Source organism: Aythya marila, assembly GCF_965140915.1.
Source record: "Aythya marila genome assembly, chromosome: 4".
Classification (NCBI taxonomy): domain Eukaryota; kingdom Metazoa; phylum Chordata; class Aves; order Anseriformes; family Anatidae; genus Aythya; species Aythya marila.
In genome coordinates this window covers 21,011,193-21,026,821 of record NC_139045.1, presented here as the reverse complement: position 1 = coordinate 21,026,821, position 15,629 = coordinate 21,011,193, and the positions used below count along the sequence as shown (strand labels likewise).

The window sequence follows — 15,629 nt, the reverse complement described above, 5'->3', positions numbered from 1 at the left end:
CATAAAACACACTATCCATCACTGTTGTTTACATATATTATATTTTCAAAAATCAACAATATCTGTTTCAAATTAAAATAACTATAAACCTCAACACACTTATAACTGTTTTGCAGTGGTTCTGTAGTCTTCCAGCCATTTATGGCTTTAACTGGTCAGTTAACTAGGCAAAGGACTTAATCCTGTACTGAAGGTTTCAGCATAATAATACATTGTGGCTATGGATCAGATACTCAGTTAAATTTCCATCTGAACTAGAAAGGTGATAGCCTGTGGTCTAAAACGTGTTTGATCTTAATTTGAAGATTAAATGTGCTTTTGAAGATCTTAATTTTGTATTTATTCTTTCAAAAAATACTTGCTGTAGAGGATTAGGACTCAGTTCATTATCTTAGAGTTCGATAGTCATGACCTGGACCAGCAGTTGCTGGGATATGTCTTAATAGTTTGCTAGATATAGTTTAGACTGCCACAAAATAAATAGTTAGTTCTCTGAAATGGCACTGTTTACTGAAGAAGTTTTCAGTGCATATTTTTAAGTATTTTCTTAACAGTTGACTGAGCATCAAGAAAGAACACAAATAGCAACAAATTCTGGGCCATCTCTTCATATAATGAAACCTTTTAAAATATATGCTAATGCAGTGCATCACATTTACATCAGGAAGTTGCTAAAATAATTTATATACACAGCAAATCAATCACTGGAAATGGTATTTAAAGAATAGCTAGCATTTTGTGGAAATAATAGGTGGGTAGTGTTTGAACAGCATGATTTATGATGTCACTTTGTTTGTTTTAAAAAGGTTAATGGCAGAAACCTCCTTTCAGTTGACTTTGATCGAACCACAAAGACAGAAAAGATCTACGATGACCACCGTAAATTTCTGCTGAGGATTGCCTACGACACGTCAGGGCACCCCACGCTGTGGCTACCAAGCAGCAAGCTGATGGCTGTCAATGTTACCTATTCATCCACAGGGCAAATAGGCAGCGTACAGCGAGGGACAACTAGTGAAAAAATAGAGTATGATGGACAGGGAAGGATAGTGTCTAGAGTGTTTGCTGATGGGAAAACCTGGAGTTACACGTACTTGGAAAAGGTAAAGAACCCTCAGGGTTTTAAAAATGCTTTGAATGTTCTAAAATTGTGCAGCATCTGACTGCTGTATGCAATGTAAAAACAGGTAGTGAAGCGTATTTCAATTACTCTTACGTATCAACATGTGGTTCCTATGGGAATGTTTTATCAAATAGATAAGTAACCGTGCTGTAGCTAATTGTTAAGAATTGATGACTTTCTAAATTAAGCAGCATCTGTATTTACCTTTTATTTCATATGCTTAAAATAAGGTACAGGAATTATATCTCTGCAATATAATTCAGTTGAAAATCATTTCTTTGTAAATTATCCACTTCTTTCTTCACTAACAAAAAAATCCTGTTTTTAAGTAGTTGTGTCTCTCAATTTACTTTTGCTGTGTGGTGTAGCATAGAAATAAATAATAAGCAAAAATCAGAGGTGTTCATTATATATACTGATTACTGAATGATAGCTCTTCCTCTAGAAATAGCTGTGAAAATCCCCCTTGTGAGATCTCATGCCTGCTTCTACTCAGGCAGATAATGATAGGACAAGGGGGAATGGTTTTAAGCTACAAGAGGGAAGCTTTAGATGTTAGGAGGAAATTCTTCACTCAGAGGGTGGCGAGGCACTGGCACAGGCTGCCCAGAGAAGCTGTGGGTGCCCCATTCCTGGAGGTGCTCAGGGCCAGGCTGGGTGGGGCTTTCGGCAGCCTGGGCTGGCGGGAGGTGTCCCTGCCCATGGCAGGGGGTGGGATGGGGTGAGCTTTAAGGTCCCTTCCAACCCGAACCATTCTGTGATTCTGTGCAAAAACAGAATCAATTTCTTTGTGGGATTTAAATTGCTCCTATTGAATCTGTTGCTCAGCAAATACTGTTTGCTAGTCATCGCAGACATGATTTAATTCAGACCTATGATACATAATAGCCACACATCAGAAAAATGTTAGAATAATTCTGAGTGGCTCCTTCTGATATAAATAATCAAACAATTCTTTTGTCTATGTCTTAGCACATACAGAACACAGTATTCAGAGATCTCAGGCTATTCAAATTCTTCAAAGTCATCTCTAATTGTAGGGAAGAAATTGTATCTCCCATATGTTGTTCTCCTCCTGAGTTAATGGCTCCAAGACAGTTTTTCTTCTTCCCATATTAAACATGACTTATCTGAATCCATTGACAATCTGCTGTTTAGCTGTGAGTGCTTGATAAAAGAGTGATACAGTCATAACAAGTAGCAAATTATGAATGTCGAACTACTAATTACAGAACCCCTTAAAATTAAGCATCCAAGTAAATTAGGCAGGGAGATGTTAACAACATGTAAGGTCAAGGATAACTCAATTAAAGAGGAGATAATTTTCTCAAGTGGGAATGTCACATTTTTGCAAAGAAATAGTATCAGTATATGTGGGGGGGTACTCCACCATTTGTCACATGGTAAAAATCTGTTCTTAATTTTCAGTCAATGGTTCTTCTGCTTCATAGCCAACGGCAATATATCTTTGAATACGATTTGTTGGATCGGCTTTCTGCTGTCACCATGCCCAGTGTTGCTCGTCATACCATGCAGACTATTCGCTCCATTGGCTATTACCGGAATATATACAACCCCCCTGAAAGTAATGCTTCGGTTATAATGGACTACAATGAAGAAGGGCAGCTCCTTCAAACTGCTTTCCTGGGGACAAGCCGAAGAGTATTATTCAAGTACAGACGGCAGACCAAGCTCTCGGAAATTTTATACGATAGTACAAGAGTTAGTTTTACTTATGATGAGACAGCAGGAGTCCTGAAAACAGTAAACCTCCAAAGCGATGGCTTTATCTGCACCATTAGATACAGGCAAATTGGCCCATTGATTGACAGACAGATTTTCCGCTTTAGCGAAGACGGAATGGTAAATGCCCGATTTGACTACAGCTATGACAATAGCTTCAGAGTGACTAGCATGCAAGGTGTCATCAATGAAACCCCATTGCCGATTGACCTCTACCAGTTTGACGATATCTCCGGCAAAGTTGAACAATTTGGAAAATTTGGAGTTATATATTATGATATTAACCAAATCATCTCTACAGCTGTAATGACTTACACAAAGCACTTTGATGCACATGGTCGCATCAAGGAAATTCAGTACGAAATATTTCGGTCACTAATGTATTGGATTACAATTCAGTATGATAACATGGGACGAGTGACAAAAAGAGAAATTAAGATTGGGCCATTTGCCAACACCACGAAATATGCTTACGAGTATGATGTAGATGGTCAGCTCCAGACAGTTTATCTGAATGAAAAAATAATGTGGCGATACAACTATGACTTGAATGGCAACCTCCACTTGCTCAACCCCAGTAGCAGTGCCCGTTTGACACCACTTCGTTATGACCTGAGAGACAGAATAACCCGGCTAGGGGACGTGCAGTATCGATTAGATGAAGATGGATTTCTGCGTCAGAGGGGTACTGAAATCTTTGAATACAGTTCAAAGGGCCTTCTTACTAGAGTTTATAGCAAAGGCAGTGGATGGACAGTGATTTACCGTTACGATGGACTTGGACGACGAGTTTCCAGTAAAACCAGCCTTGGACAGCATCTGCAGTTTTTTTATGCAGACCTTACTTACCCAACCAGGATCACTCACGTATACAACCACTCAAGTTCTGAAATCACATCTCTTTACTATGACCTGCAAGGACATCTTTTTGCCATGGAGATTAGCAGTGGAGATGAGTTTTACATTGCATCAGACAATACGGGGACACCACTCGCTGTTTTTAGTAGCAATGGTCTCATGCTTAAGCAAATTCAATACACTGCTTACGGAGAGATCTACTTCGACTCTAACCTTGACTTCCAGCTGGTAATAGGATTCCATGGAGGCTTATACGACCCACTGACCAAGCTAGTCCACTTTGGAGAAAGAGATTATGACATAATGGCGGGCCGGTGGACAACACCTGATATTGAAGTCTGGAAGAGAATTGGGAAAGATCCAGCTCCTTTTAATTTGTACATGTTTAGAAATAACAACCCAGCAAGTAAAATACATGATGTGAAGGATTATATCACAGGTAAAAGAAGGTTACTTAAATTGCAAGACTGTTTCCTGCTTGCTCAGACTTTTTTCTCTATGTATTCTTATAATCTGGAATCTGTTTATCTGCGTTACAGACTGAGGATACTATGTGTGAAAGTTTAGTAAAGAAACTTGCAGGGAAAATTATTGTTCAGAAAAGTACTTGGCATTTAGGACCACATCAACAAAGTGATTTTAGCTTGGTGTGCTAGGCTTATAAACATCCAGTTTAGACTGGAATGTACAATTTTGGTGAAGTACCTTGGTATGTTGTATTTGGAAAAGCTATTTATGAGAAAACACTAAGCTCTCGACAATGAAATGAACTACAGCAAACATACTCATCAGGAATGGTGAAACAGCAATCTTGAAATATCTTGTCTAGCTTTAGACATCGATTTAGGTACCTAAGAGAGATGGAAATACACAACATATTATTAGCTTTTAGGCTTAGGTAACTACAGTAAGAGATCTACTTGTGTCCTACACAATCCTTATGGTGTCCTAGTGTTAGGCTTGACACAAAATGATAATTCAGAGTATCTCAGTATACATAGAGGTTGAGTTTTCCAAAGTACATTTCAACGTACCAGTGGAATACATCTCTTCCTGAACTGTAACACTGGGTTGCTCAAAGATCTCAGTGTATTGGGAGAGGAAAGGGGAGTTCTAGATTCTCCTCCTAGTATTGTAACACATTGCCAAGTGTTCTCATAATGAAAATAAATAGACTGCTTGAGCAAGTACAAGAGCAAGATCCCCTCAAGAACACTCATGAGAATCTCCTTACACTTAAATTAGTCAGATTTTTTTTTATGGATCAGGGCTATTGGGCAGTAAGAAATACATATTTGTGTACCAAAAAGAAGAGGGAGTGAGAATGTAAGGTAGCAAGGGCAGGAGGAGTCTTTCTATGACCAATTAAATTCATGAACACAGCAGAAAATATTCACTGGAAGTACGTTGGCTGATAGTTGCTAGAGTGGGTTTTTGCAAGGCTGCTAATGTAAATCGGCTAAGAAAGAGAAATCCACCAATGATATATAGCCCACTGACTACACAGGGAGGACCAGGGAGTACGGAACAGGACATGCTAAAAATAATACAAAATTCTCTTTTGGCAACAGAAAGCTGCTGACATGCCACTTGTACAATTGAGTTGTTAGGGAACCTCTATATGCTTTTTGTGGATCTAGAGGTAGTGACGTGTATTGTTTTCCATTAATCTACATACAGAAAATAACGCACATCACCAGAAGTTTCTGAAAAGTGCATGGCTCAATCAGAATCATTTGAATTTTTGTATTTGAATAAATGTAAATTTTACACAGACAGCACTAGACAAAGGAGGAGCTCAGCTCCACTTTGTGAGGCTACCACTCAGAGAAGCATACTAGGAATTAAGTGGGTTTGCATTAATTTGAAAACCAGCAGCTATTAATAGGTTGCTAACAGGCTGCCTCGGAGCAAGGATGATAGTAAACCTTTGGATCTGGCCTCTTCTAGCAGCATGTGCTATAGGGGATGCAGTTGCAATCAGATTGTTTGTGGCATTGAAAATGATGCACGTGGTTCAAAAATTGCCCTCATAATACAGCTTTCGTTCTTCTCTTAACATCTTCCACATATGGAATACATAGACACGTGCTGCTTATACGAGGTTATCATTACAATGACTAATTCAGCTGGCTGGCATTTTTAGATCCAGAGCCTCATGAGGCATATCATTTATCTGGAAAGGTTATAAATTATTTTTGGGTACATATTTTTTAAGATTTGGAAGGATTTTGTTCCTTCTTCCACTTGTGTGGGGTTTTCTTAAATAAAAACTACTAGACTCGATAAGGAGCACTCTGCCAGCTTCCACCAAACTTAATATTTGTGAAAGATAGGGTAGAAAGACCAAAACTAGCAAGGCAGAGCACCCATTCTTGCCCAACAATTGTTAATTAGTTAATTGCTGGCATCCCTAATTTATTTATTTTAACAGAACATAAAGTGTATCATAAATAATGTTATCTAATGCTAATTTAGTATTCTGTCTACTTACTGACACAATTATAATACATTTCATTAGTTTTTAATTTCATCACTCTGACTTCATCTGAAAGACGGCGAGATTTCTCTTGAATCAACATAAATTCAATACCAAATCATTTAAAAGGTAATTGACTGTAAAGGTGTTATTTCAGATACAGTTTGAAGACACTACAAGAAAACATATATAACAAAAGAACTGGATGTGTTCAGCAGCACTTTTTCGCTTTATTTTGATGTATTGATGATGAATGTATGACAAAGAGAGTGATCAGTCTGACCCTGAAATCCCAGTTAGCTTAGGCTATATTGGAAGGAAATCTCACCCAGTCATGCTCCTATATTTGTTCTGGAAGTCACTGAGGCCTTTAAGATTTCTGAAACCTGCAGTACCTTTCAAAAGAGCCTGGAACACAGAGCAGAAATTTGACGTAAGCCTAGGACTTCAGGTTTTCTACACTGGCTTGCTATTCTAGCTGTAGCACAAATCTAAATCCATACATATCAAAGCAAAGACTGTTGAATAATTTTCATATTACAGAAGGAGATCAACTACGTCAAAAGCTATTCCCTGTACAAATGGTAACAAATAATTGCAAAATACTGAACAATTCTAATATTTTCCTCTCTCTCTCTCTTTTTTTATACTCTTTCAGATGTTAACAGCTGGCTGGTGACATTCGGTTTCCATCTGCACAACGCCATTCCCGGTTTTCCTGTTCCTAAATTTGATTTAACAGAACCCTCCTATGAACTTGTGAAGAGCCAGCAATGGGAAGATATACCTGTAAGAAACAAAGCGAAGCATACAAATGGAAGGAGATAGAATGTTCCCTCCTATTCAGCTTTTAATAGGCATAGATAATCCTGCCAGGGCTACTTGCTAACTTAAATCTGAACAGTACTTTTCAAACCTCTGATTTTTATCTATTTATTTTCAAAATAATTTAAGAAGTTACAGATGATGTTCTTTCTTACAGATTTGCTAAGCTAGGTACAATTTTAAATAAGCTTTTTGTTTGCTTTCAGCAATAATAAAAATGCAGAAGGACAATAATCAACTAAAAGAAGTTTAAGACCCTTTAAAGATGTCTGAGTTTCCTAGCAGAAACTACAGAGATTAGATTTGTACTAACACTCTGCCTGAAGGCAGAAACTGAACACTGTAGCAAAAAATAGACTGTGAAATAAACAGAAGAACAGGTGATATAAATTATGCATACCAGGCACCACTACAATTTTACTTCTCTTTAATATTAACCATGTTTTATATGTAAAGATAAAATATTGAAAATGAAATTACCTGAGGTAAAATCCATTACATTACATAAAACCAAAACTCCAGGTGCTTATGAAGTTCTTTTGGGAGGAAGAAAATGAACTTCAAACCTGAAAACCTCTTAGAATTTTGAATGATAAAAGAAATGAATGTAAAACTTAAAATCCAAACCCGCTATTAAAGAAAACGTTGTTTACAAATCATATTATTATTCAAAGATCAAAGACCTATGCCCGCTAAAATCTTACAGTTCTCAATTAAGAAGGAAGTGTTAAAAGAGACAGTAAAATGGGTAATCTGATCATGAGCAGTCAAAAACCGTTCTCTCTTTACAAGAATCATGATAGAGAACTTTACAAGATTAAAACCTTGCAAGCTAATTTAGACAAAAAAAAAAAAATCATTTAAAAGGTGGCCCAGCAGAAGGGAATATGTGGAAGGGAGTTCTGCATGCACAAAGTGACCACTATCTGTATAGTTTAATAGCCAGGGACCAAGTAATGGAGAAAGACCGTAGAGCACACCAGGAGAATGGCGTGGTTCACGAATAGCAGAAGCAGTGATGAGCATTGCGTGTACCCTGGGCTGTTATCAGGAGATGAGAGACCTGTCATCAGGCACTGCTGTGAAGAACCATTAGAGGCTGTTTATTTAGATCTCAAAGGCTAAAGAACACAATTACACAGTAACACCAGGGAAAGGGCACCAGGAAGAGATGGGAGCAGCCAGCTGGTTGTCAGAAACCTTCCTTCAGGACAGGAGTACCAGGGAGGCATGTGAGGAGTGCCAGGGACATGCAACATGACAAAGGAGGAGGGAGAGAGATGTGGGAGGAAAACAAAGATGCAAAATTCTCAGGTAGGAAGAAGTTGTAACTTCAGTATTCACTGTTGAATAAGCAAACGCAACCAGGAGCCAGACGTAAACATAAGAAACACTCAGTATTTTGAAACGTTTTGGGGAGTGAGCTGTACCCAGCTCTGAGGTTTTGCTTCAGAGCTCTGAGGTTACGTTAAAAATAAACAAATTTTGTCATTAAGTTGTTACAGCATCTTGCTGCTCTCGCTGATGAGTGTGCTGGCTAGAATATATCTTATGCTCAATAGCTTTCCTGTAGGATTCAGAACTGAAATTCATACTTGTTAGCAAGTGCAGACAAGAAGCTGCCACCTTTAAGAAGAGTTGAGAGCCCAAGTCAATTTAAATTCCCTCAGGAACTGTACCCTCCAGAAAGCTGCCCTCGTGGCAAAGCAGAGAAGCCTTTGCAAACCTTTTGCCAGGCTTTGATTAGCAGCAAGGCTGCATTAAGATTGCAGAGTCTGTGTTAATGACTCCTGCTTGGTATCCCATCCAAAAATTTCAGAAGAGTGAACAGGCTTGTGCCTTATTTGTCAGTCAGGAGTTAAGTGGGTTTAAACAATATTTTACTGAAAGGAAAAGGGGTCAATTGGAAGATAAGCTGGATAATCTACAGAAACTAACTACTCCTTTTCAAAAGTGCAGCCAAAGCTATTTAAATCTTTCTCTCTGTTTCCTGCTGAGACAACTGCTAGGGCAGCTGTCTGCTCTCCACCTCCGTCAATACGATCTCATTCACAGCTTGTTGTTGTTAAGCCCCAGGGTTAGACTGATAGGATGTGCCTATTCTGCACAGTGGTAAGGTCTCATCCTAGCCACAGCTGACCCCATAACGCGAGCTGCCCCGCTGTCTGGCCATGCTAGGTAACCATTTCTGCTGGCTGCTCCTACTTTTCTTGCTGTAGGGGCTAACCACAGCAGTTCTGCTGACAGGTCCAGGTCCCTGGTTGTCTTCTCACCTTACCAAGAGTGCATCTAGCAGACTGGCCTACATGTAGCTCTTAACAGTCAAACAAACTTTTAAAACAGATTTTCCTATCCTTGCTTTCCCATCGTGTGCCTTTGCACCTCAGAACTGCAACTGTAATTTCCTCCCCTTTATGGCACACCTACCTTGCCAACAAGAGCACCCTAGATAAGGGAAAATGTGAAGTAATAAGTGAGCGTATTTTAGACTTGCCTGTTGGTTATTTTCATTCATTGCCCCTTTTCTTTGCCAGCTGTCAACAAAGCACTTTGCCGTATTCAGGAGTATGCCCCTCTGAAGTTCTCTGGAGAGAGGCTGCTCATCCCTTTCAGGCCCCAGCCAGCATGCTGAGACTTGAAGTGAAACGGATGCTCACGTAGCTGGAGTGGCTGCAGCTTTTTCACACATCCCCTTTTGTCAGTTTGTGCCAGTATTTGCAGGGAAGAGCATCAGTCCCCAACACTTCGCTCCTCTGCTCCGTACCATTTACCTCCTCCTCTTTAGCCATAAAGCCTATTCTCACGGTTTGCCACCTTCCTTTACCAGCTTCAGGGGATATGAGACCCTCCCTGCAGTTTGGTCTTGGACCACAGCTAATTAAGAAGCTGCATCTCCTGATTCGGTGTAAAGAAAGGTTTGTTCTCCTAAAGCACAGCTTCATGGCTTGCAAAAACCTCCTCAATTTAGATGGAACTGTAGGATGAGACAACACCGTATCAGACAGCTCTTTCCCCTATCAAGTATTAGAATTGCAAGTCTGTCCTGTGTGGCCCACTAAGTAGCCTGTGAAATAAACAGTGCTTTTGTGCATGCGCAGGTTCTCAGGGAGACAAAGAGAGAAACATTATCAAACCAAATAGTCTTGTAGCTCAGTAGAACAAGCAGTATGTAGATTTAATTAACTCCTTGGCACTGTCAGTTGTGGCATATCCTGTTGTTGTCCATGGGCAGCGCACCAAGAAAGCCTGCCTGTTTGGCATCTAGAGGGCTACAGATGGTTGGTAAAACTTCTGTTCTTGTTTACAGCCAATTTCTGGAGTGCAACAACAAGTGGCGAGACAAGCAAAGGCTTTCCTTTCCCTGGGAAAGATGGCAGAAGTGCAGGTCAGCAGACGGAAATCCAGCGGAGAGAAGTCGTGGCTGTGGTTTGCTACAGTGAAGTCTCTGATCGGGAAAGGGGTGATGCTGGCTGTCAATCAAGGGAAAGTGCAAACGAACGTGCTCAACATCGCAAACGAGGACTGCATAAAAGTGGCAGCTGTTCTGAACAACGCCTACTACCTAGAAAACTTGCATTTCACCGTGGAAGGAAAGGACACGCACTATTTTATCAAGACCACCTCCCCCGAGAGTGACCTTGGGACGCTGAGGCTGACGAGTGGGCGCAAGGCCCTGGAGAATGGCATCAACGTCACCGTTTCCCAGTCCACAACCGTGGTAAACGGCAGGACTCGTAGGTTTGCCGATGTTGAGATGCAGTACGGTGCTTTAGCGCTTCACGTCCGCTATGGCATGACGCTTGATGAGGAGAAAGCCCGAATACTGGAGCAAGCCAGGCAAAGAGCCCTTTCCAGTGCCTGGGCCAGAGAACAACAGAGAGTAAGGGATGGAGAGGAAGGCGCCAGGCTGTGGACAGAGGGAGAAAAGAGGCAGTTGCTAAGTGCTGGGAAGGTACAAGGATATGATGGGTACTATGTACTCTCTGTGGAGCAATATCCAGAATTAGCAGACAGCGCTAACAATATACAGTTCCTCAGACAAAGTGAGATAGGAAAGAGGTAACACACTGGCTTAGCTCAGGCTGCCAAAGAGACTGTGTACCAGTGTCTTCTAAAAAGGAGACCAAACTGTTTTGCTGCATTACTACTTGAGCCTAAGCTTACATCTTTGCTCAGATTTTTTCTGTAGCACAATCCGAACGGACTCTAAGGAAAAGAGCGCCTTCCACAAGAATGATACTGCTAATGACAAAACTTTTTTTTTCTCAATGACCTTAAAGGTGATCTGCTTTAAAGAATATGTTTACATATGCATATCGCTGCACTCAAGTTGGACTGAAAAGTATTAAAAAAAAAAAAAAAAAGAAGAAGAAGAAAGAAATGAAAAAGGCCTAAAGATTTTGCAACAGGCTGTCTGTTCCTTTGAGGCACTGTATTCAATTAAGATACAGACCCATACAGTGTTTCCAAATGTTACTGAATTGTTGACCTTTGCTTACCAGAAGTAGTCTCTCTCTTTCTCTCTCTCTTTTTCTCTCTCTTTCTCACTGCATAGGATGTGGTATATATCTGTTAATTTTAAAACGTGGGGCAAAAATTACTGTTTATAGACAACCCAACTGCTTTAAACTGTGCTGCTTTCTAAAAGGACATTGGCACAAGTGACTTATGCTACCATGGGAATTTAATAATGGATTTTACAATGCTAACATGGTTTGCCTTGGGGGGAAAAACGGCAAGTAGAATCCTTGTTACAGATAAGCAAAGGAAACCCTGATTTTTTTGTAAATTATGTGAGACAAGTTGTTTATGGATTTTTATATGAATTACAATTTACTGTACATCAAATATTAGTCTCAGAGGAGTTAATTTATGTAAAGTGTTTAAAAAAGTTTATACTTAAAAATAAAATGATAAAAACATGTGCTGTGTGTGATTTTTTTAAAGAAAAAGGAATTGCACCTTTTATGTTATAGCTGTACAGTATAAAGGATTATATTGTAGAGATATAACAGTGATAACTAATGTCCAAAAGTGTTAATATTTTTGTATTAGGTTTAAAGCTGTGCATCTATCACTCTGCTGATAGGATGAAACACTCCAAAGTGGCTGGCTGAATCAGACTGCAGCTCCCTTCCCTCCTGTACCTCTCCTGTCACCCAGGCCAGTGCCACTTCATCAGTCATTGTTAGAAGGCACAGTAACCAAATAAGTCTCGTTTATTATGATGGAAGACTTTAATAGGTTGGGTTTTCCTTGTCTTTTTCAGCCCTAACGTAATAAATGGACATTTATTCATACCAAGTGGGGTTTCTGTTGTTTTTTTAGAAGCTTTGTTTCACAATGGAGAGAATAGTGTCTCAGGTGCTTGGCAAATTGTATGTAGAAGAAGAAGAAGAAATGATGTAGTTTCATCCAGTTATGTCAACTTTGTCTTCTGTATAGTACAGCTCTTTTAGATGTTATAACTCCAGATAGAAGAAGCGTACCTCTGACCTGATGCTACACAATAGCTCTTTAGGCAGGCAGGCTGTTCAGCAGGTTCATTTCCTGGCCTTCAGCTGGCAGATCAAATCCCATTACTGTGAAAACAACACGGGGATGGAGAGGAAGGTCTAATCCTAGTGCCTAGTCTGCATCTCAACACCACTGCATAGATTTGGCATGCTCTGCTCCAAGGCCCAGTGTATTTGCTGCAGGACGTAACCGAAGCGTGCAGCTGGTTCCTTATAGGAAGCCTGTAGGGGCATCTATGGCATCTGTTCTACATCTTGGCTGAAACCATTCTTAGAGCTTTACTCTCATGAGCACTAAATTCAGCCACAAAAACAAATATTTTTAAGATGAGACAAAATTGGTTTGTTTTTTTTGTTTGTTTTTTTTTTCTGATGTTCATTGAAATATACACAGTTATTTCTATCCATGTATTATAATGACAAAACATAGTAAGTGAACGTGTCTTAACTATGAATGGTTCAAGTGGATGTAATAAAAATAGTTTTCTAACTGCTTTGTATTCTGAGAGTCTATGGTATTACATACTCTAAATTGCACATTAGGATTGTTTGATAAACAGATCTGAATTTCTCCCGGCCAAGTTGCTACCGAATCTACAGTATCGGTGCTGTTACTGTATGTGTGTATTTGGTAGAGCATACAGAAGTAATTACACATATAATGAATGCTAATCATCTATTAGAATGAAAGCACAGATTAGTTGTTAGTATTTTTACCCTTGAAGCCTTGAGGGCCCTAAATTTAGAGAGGAGGATATGTCAGACCCCAGCGGCGTGTCATTGATCTACGTATTATTTTTGAAGATGTAAAATGCTAGGTGTTCGCAGTTCTGTTGGGTGGCTCTTCCACAGCACTGTATTTAGCATGCTGTAAGTGCTCTCTGTTGAAATAGGCTCATATTCTAAATTATGTCAAATGTTTCTGTTCTGTTTGAATATGAAAAGCTTGTATAACATGTCAACAATGAAATATATCTTCTACTTGACGCGTACCAGTTCCTTCTCCTTTGTTCTGGCACCAATAAACAACAAATTATAGTATCTGTTGGTGATCATTTTAGATAAAGTCAAATCAAGCCAATTAGTGGCCTTGTTAGTAGGTATAATGAGCCTATTTCTTGCTAAAAAAAGACTTGTGATCTGGACGTGCTCCTGCAGGAAATAGTGACCTTGGGGAATATATAAACAAAAGATCTTTTTAAAGAAAAAAAATATGTATAATTAAAAGAAACATATTACAAAAAAGGAGATTCTAAGTATTTTAGGCAATGCCAGTCAAAATGCTATCCTGATATTTTGAGATGTATATTTCGTCTGATTTGTATTGTTCTTTTAATTTGCCTTCTTAACTTTATATGTGTCCTGAATTTTCCACAAATTGATAACTATAGATTGCATCTAGGCTTTCCAATAAAAGCCAACCCAATGTGTGCATGTGTGTTGTGTTTATATTTGCTTTTTAAACCCGTATGTCAGATATTACAGCTGCGCTATCGCTTTTCTGGTTCTATCGGCAGAAGCAAAGCGATCCAGTTGCACGGGTATTGATTCATTTGCTTCACAGTTGGCAGTGTCTTTTTTCCTCTGTCCAATGGCCTAGTCTGCTAACTCAGCAAAGTGAATTACTCCATGGGATCTCTCGGGTGGCCTACTTTAGAGAAAACATTAAATATACCTCACAAAGTCAAATCTTCTATAGATAAGGAAAAGCCAAAGAAAAAAAAAAATCACTTAGAACTGTTTTCTCTCATGTTCTCCTGAGTAAAAATACGACAAAAAGTATTTGATTAGAAATAATTAGGTTGGCACTGGTAGTTACATATATACACAGAAGAGATCCTTCAATCTGCATTTAGACCCACTTTATGGAAACTGCTGACTTCAGCTCTACTGTATGTCAGGAGACCGCTTTGATTTTAGTTGGAACAGGCAGACTTCACCACACTTACTTTGTAGTGACAACCTCAAGTTGATAACATGTTGATCCAGCATGAATCGGGTCACTCTGCTTAGCTAACTGTGCCCTAATTTTGTTATTAAAAAAAAAAAAAAAGAAAGAAAAAAAAAGCCAGTCAGAGAGCTTTGTATGTTCACACTTGGGAGGTGAGAGATTTGCATTTGACAAGGAAAAAAAATGCCAGTTACCACTGCCACTCTTCAGAGGCACTTTTAAAGTGATGGCTGAAAGACTGCAAAAGAAGAAACACTGCATAAAATAACAGTTTAAAATGATTGTCTATGAGAGAATAGGCTGTGTTTGCAGAGAATCCAAGATGACAAAATGTTTGAATTCTGACTTCAATTGCTGAGTTTAAAATTTGGTGAATTAATACACAGTTTTGAATCTTTAAGCTATTCTTTTAAAGGCACATCACTAAAAAGAAGGGAGAAAAAAAAAAATTATTAAAATGTTAATACCATGGTTTACGGTTACCTCCAGCATGGCAAGCTACAGCTACACATATGGCGAGATTCAGAACCTTTAAGAGCAAGGACTGGCGTACAGTTCTTTGGGGATGGGAAATGCAAAGCAAAGACACTTACTAGAAACAGCTTCTAAGCAGCTTATTAGAAGTTGTTTATTTGACACTTACTGGAAGCTGCCAGGGTTAAAAATAAGCCAAAGCAGAGAGCATCACACAGCGTGAACTGAGCAGCACAGGCACAGGGAAATATCCCTAGCTGCACAGCCACATCCAAACCGACCAGACTGATCAGCTTCTCATCTACAGCCAATTAGTGCTAAGGACTAAATATGCAGTGCTTATAAAATTAAATTGATCTTTGACTGCACACACAAGTTTCTGGGGCCCGTTGATCAAAAATAAAGCCAAAAACGAACACCAGTTAATTGACAGGGACATGCCAATTTTCTTCCCCTAGGAAAGAGGCACACACAAGGTCCATAGCCATCACACTGACGGACAGCGCTTAGGACTTTAACATTTCCCTCTGAAGTTTTCAGCTTTATGGCAGAAGGACTGTGTGAGGCAAAATTTAACAGTGTGAGTACCTTGGTTAGAACTAAGAAAAAAGTGGAAATGCTAGTAATAGCAAAGCCCTGAAGTAAAACCTCCTTCCTCCT

At 39.3% G+C, this 15,629-nt stretch overlaps 1 protein-coding gene across 3 annotated transcripts in view; it reads left to right on the top strand.

Moving 5' to 3' along the window:
• Positions 1 to 11,938, top strand: part of TENM3 (teneurin transmembrane protein 3) — a 417,392-nt gene extending 405,454 nt beyond the window's left edge. For all 3 annotated transcript variants that reach the window (XM_082759677.1, XM_082759679.1, XM_082759678.1), the window contains 4 exons: positions 807 to 1,103; positions 2,552 to 4,163; positions 6,862 to 6,992; positions 10,336 to 11,938. In XM_082759677.1, the coding sequence (XP_082615803.1) occupies positions 807 to 1,103; positions 2,552 to 4,163; positions 6,862 to 6,992; positions 10,336 to 11,091 (2,796 nt within the window). In that variant the 3' untranslated portion in view covers positions 11,092 to 11,938. The remainder of the gene's footprint in view (positions 1 to 806; positions 1,104 to 2,551; positions 4,164 to 6,861; positions 6,993 to 10,335) is intronic.
• Positions 11,939 to 15,629: the final 3,691 nt, after the last annotated feature.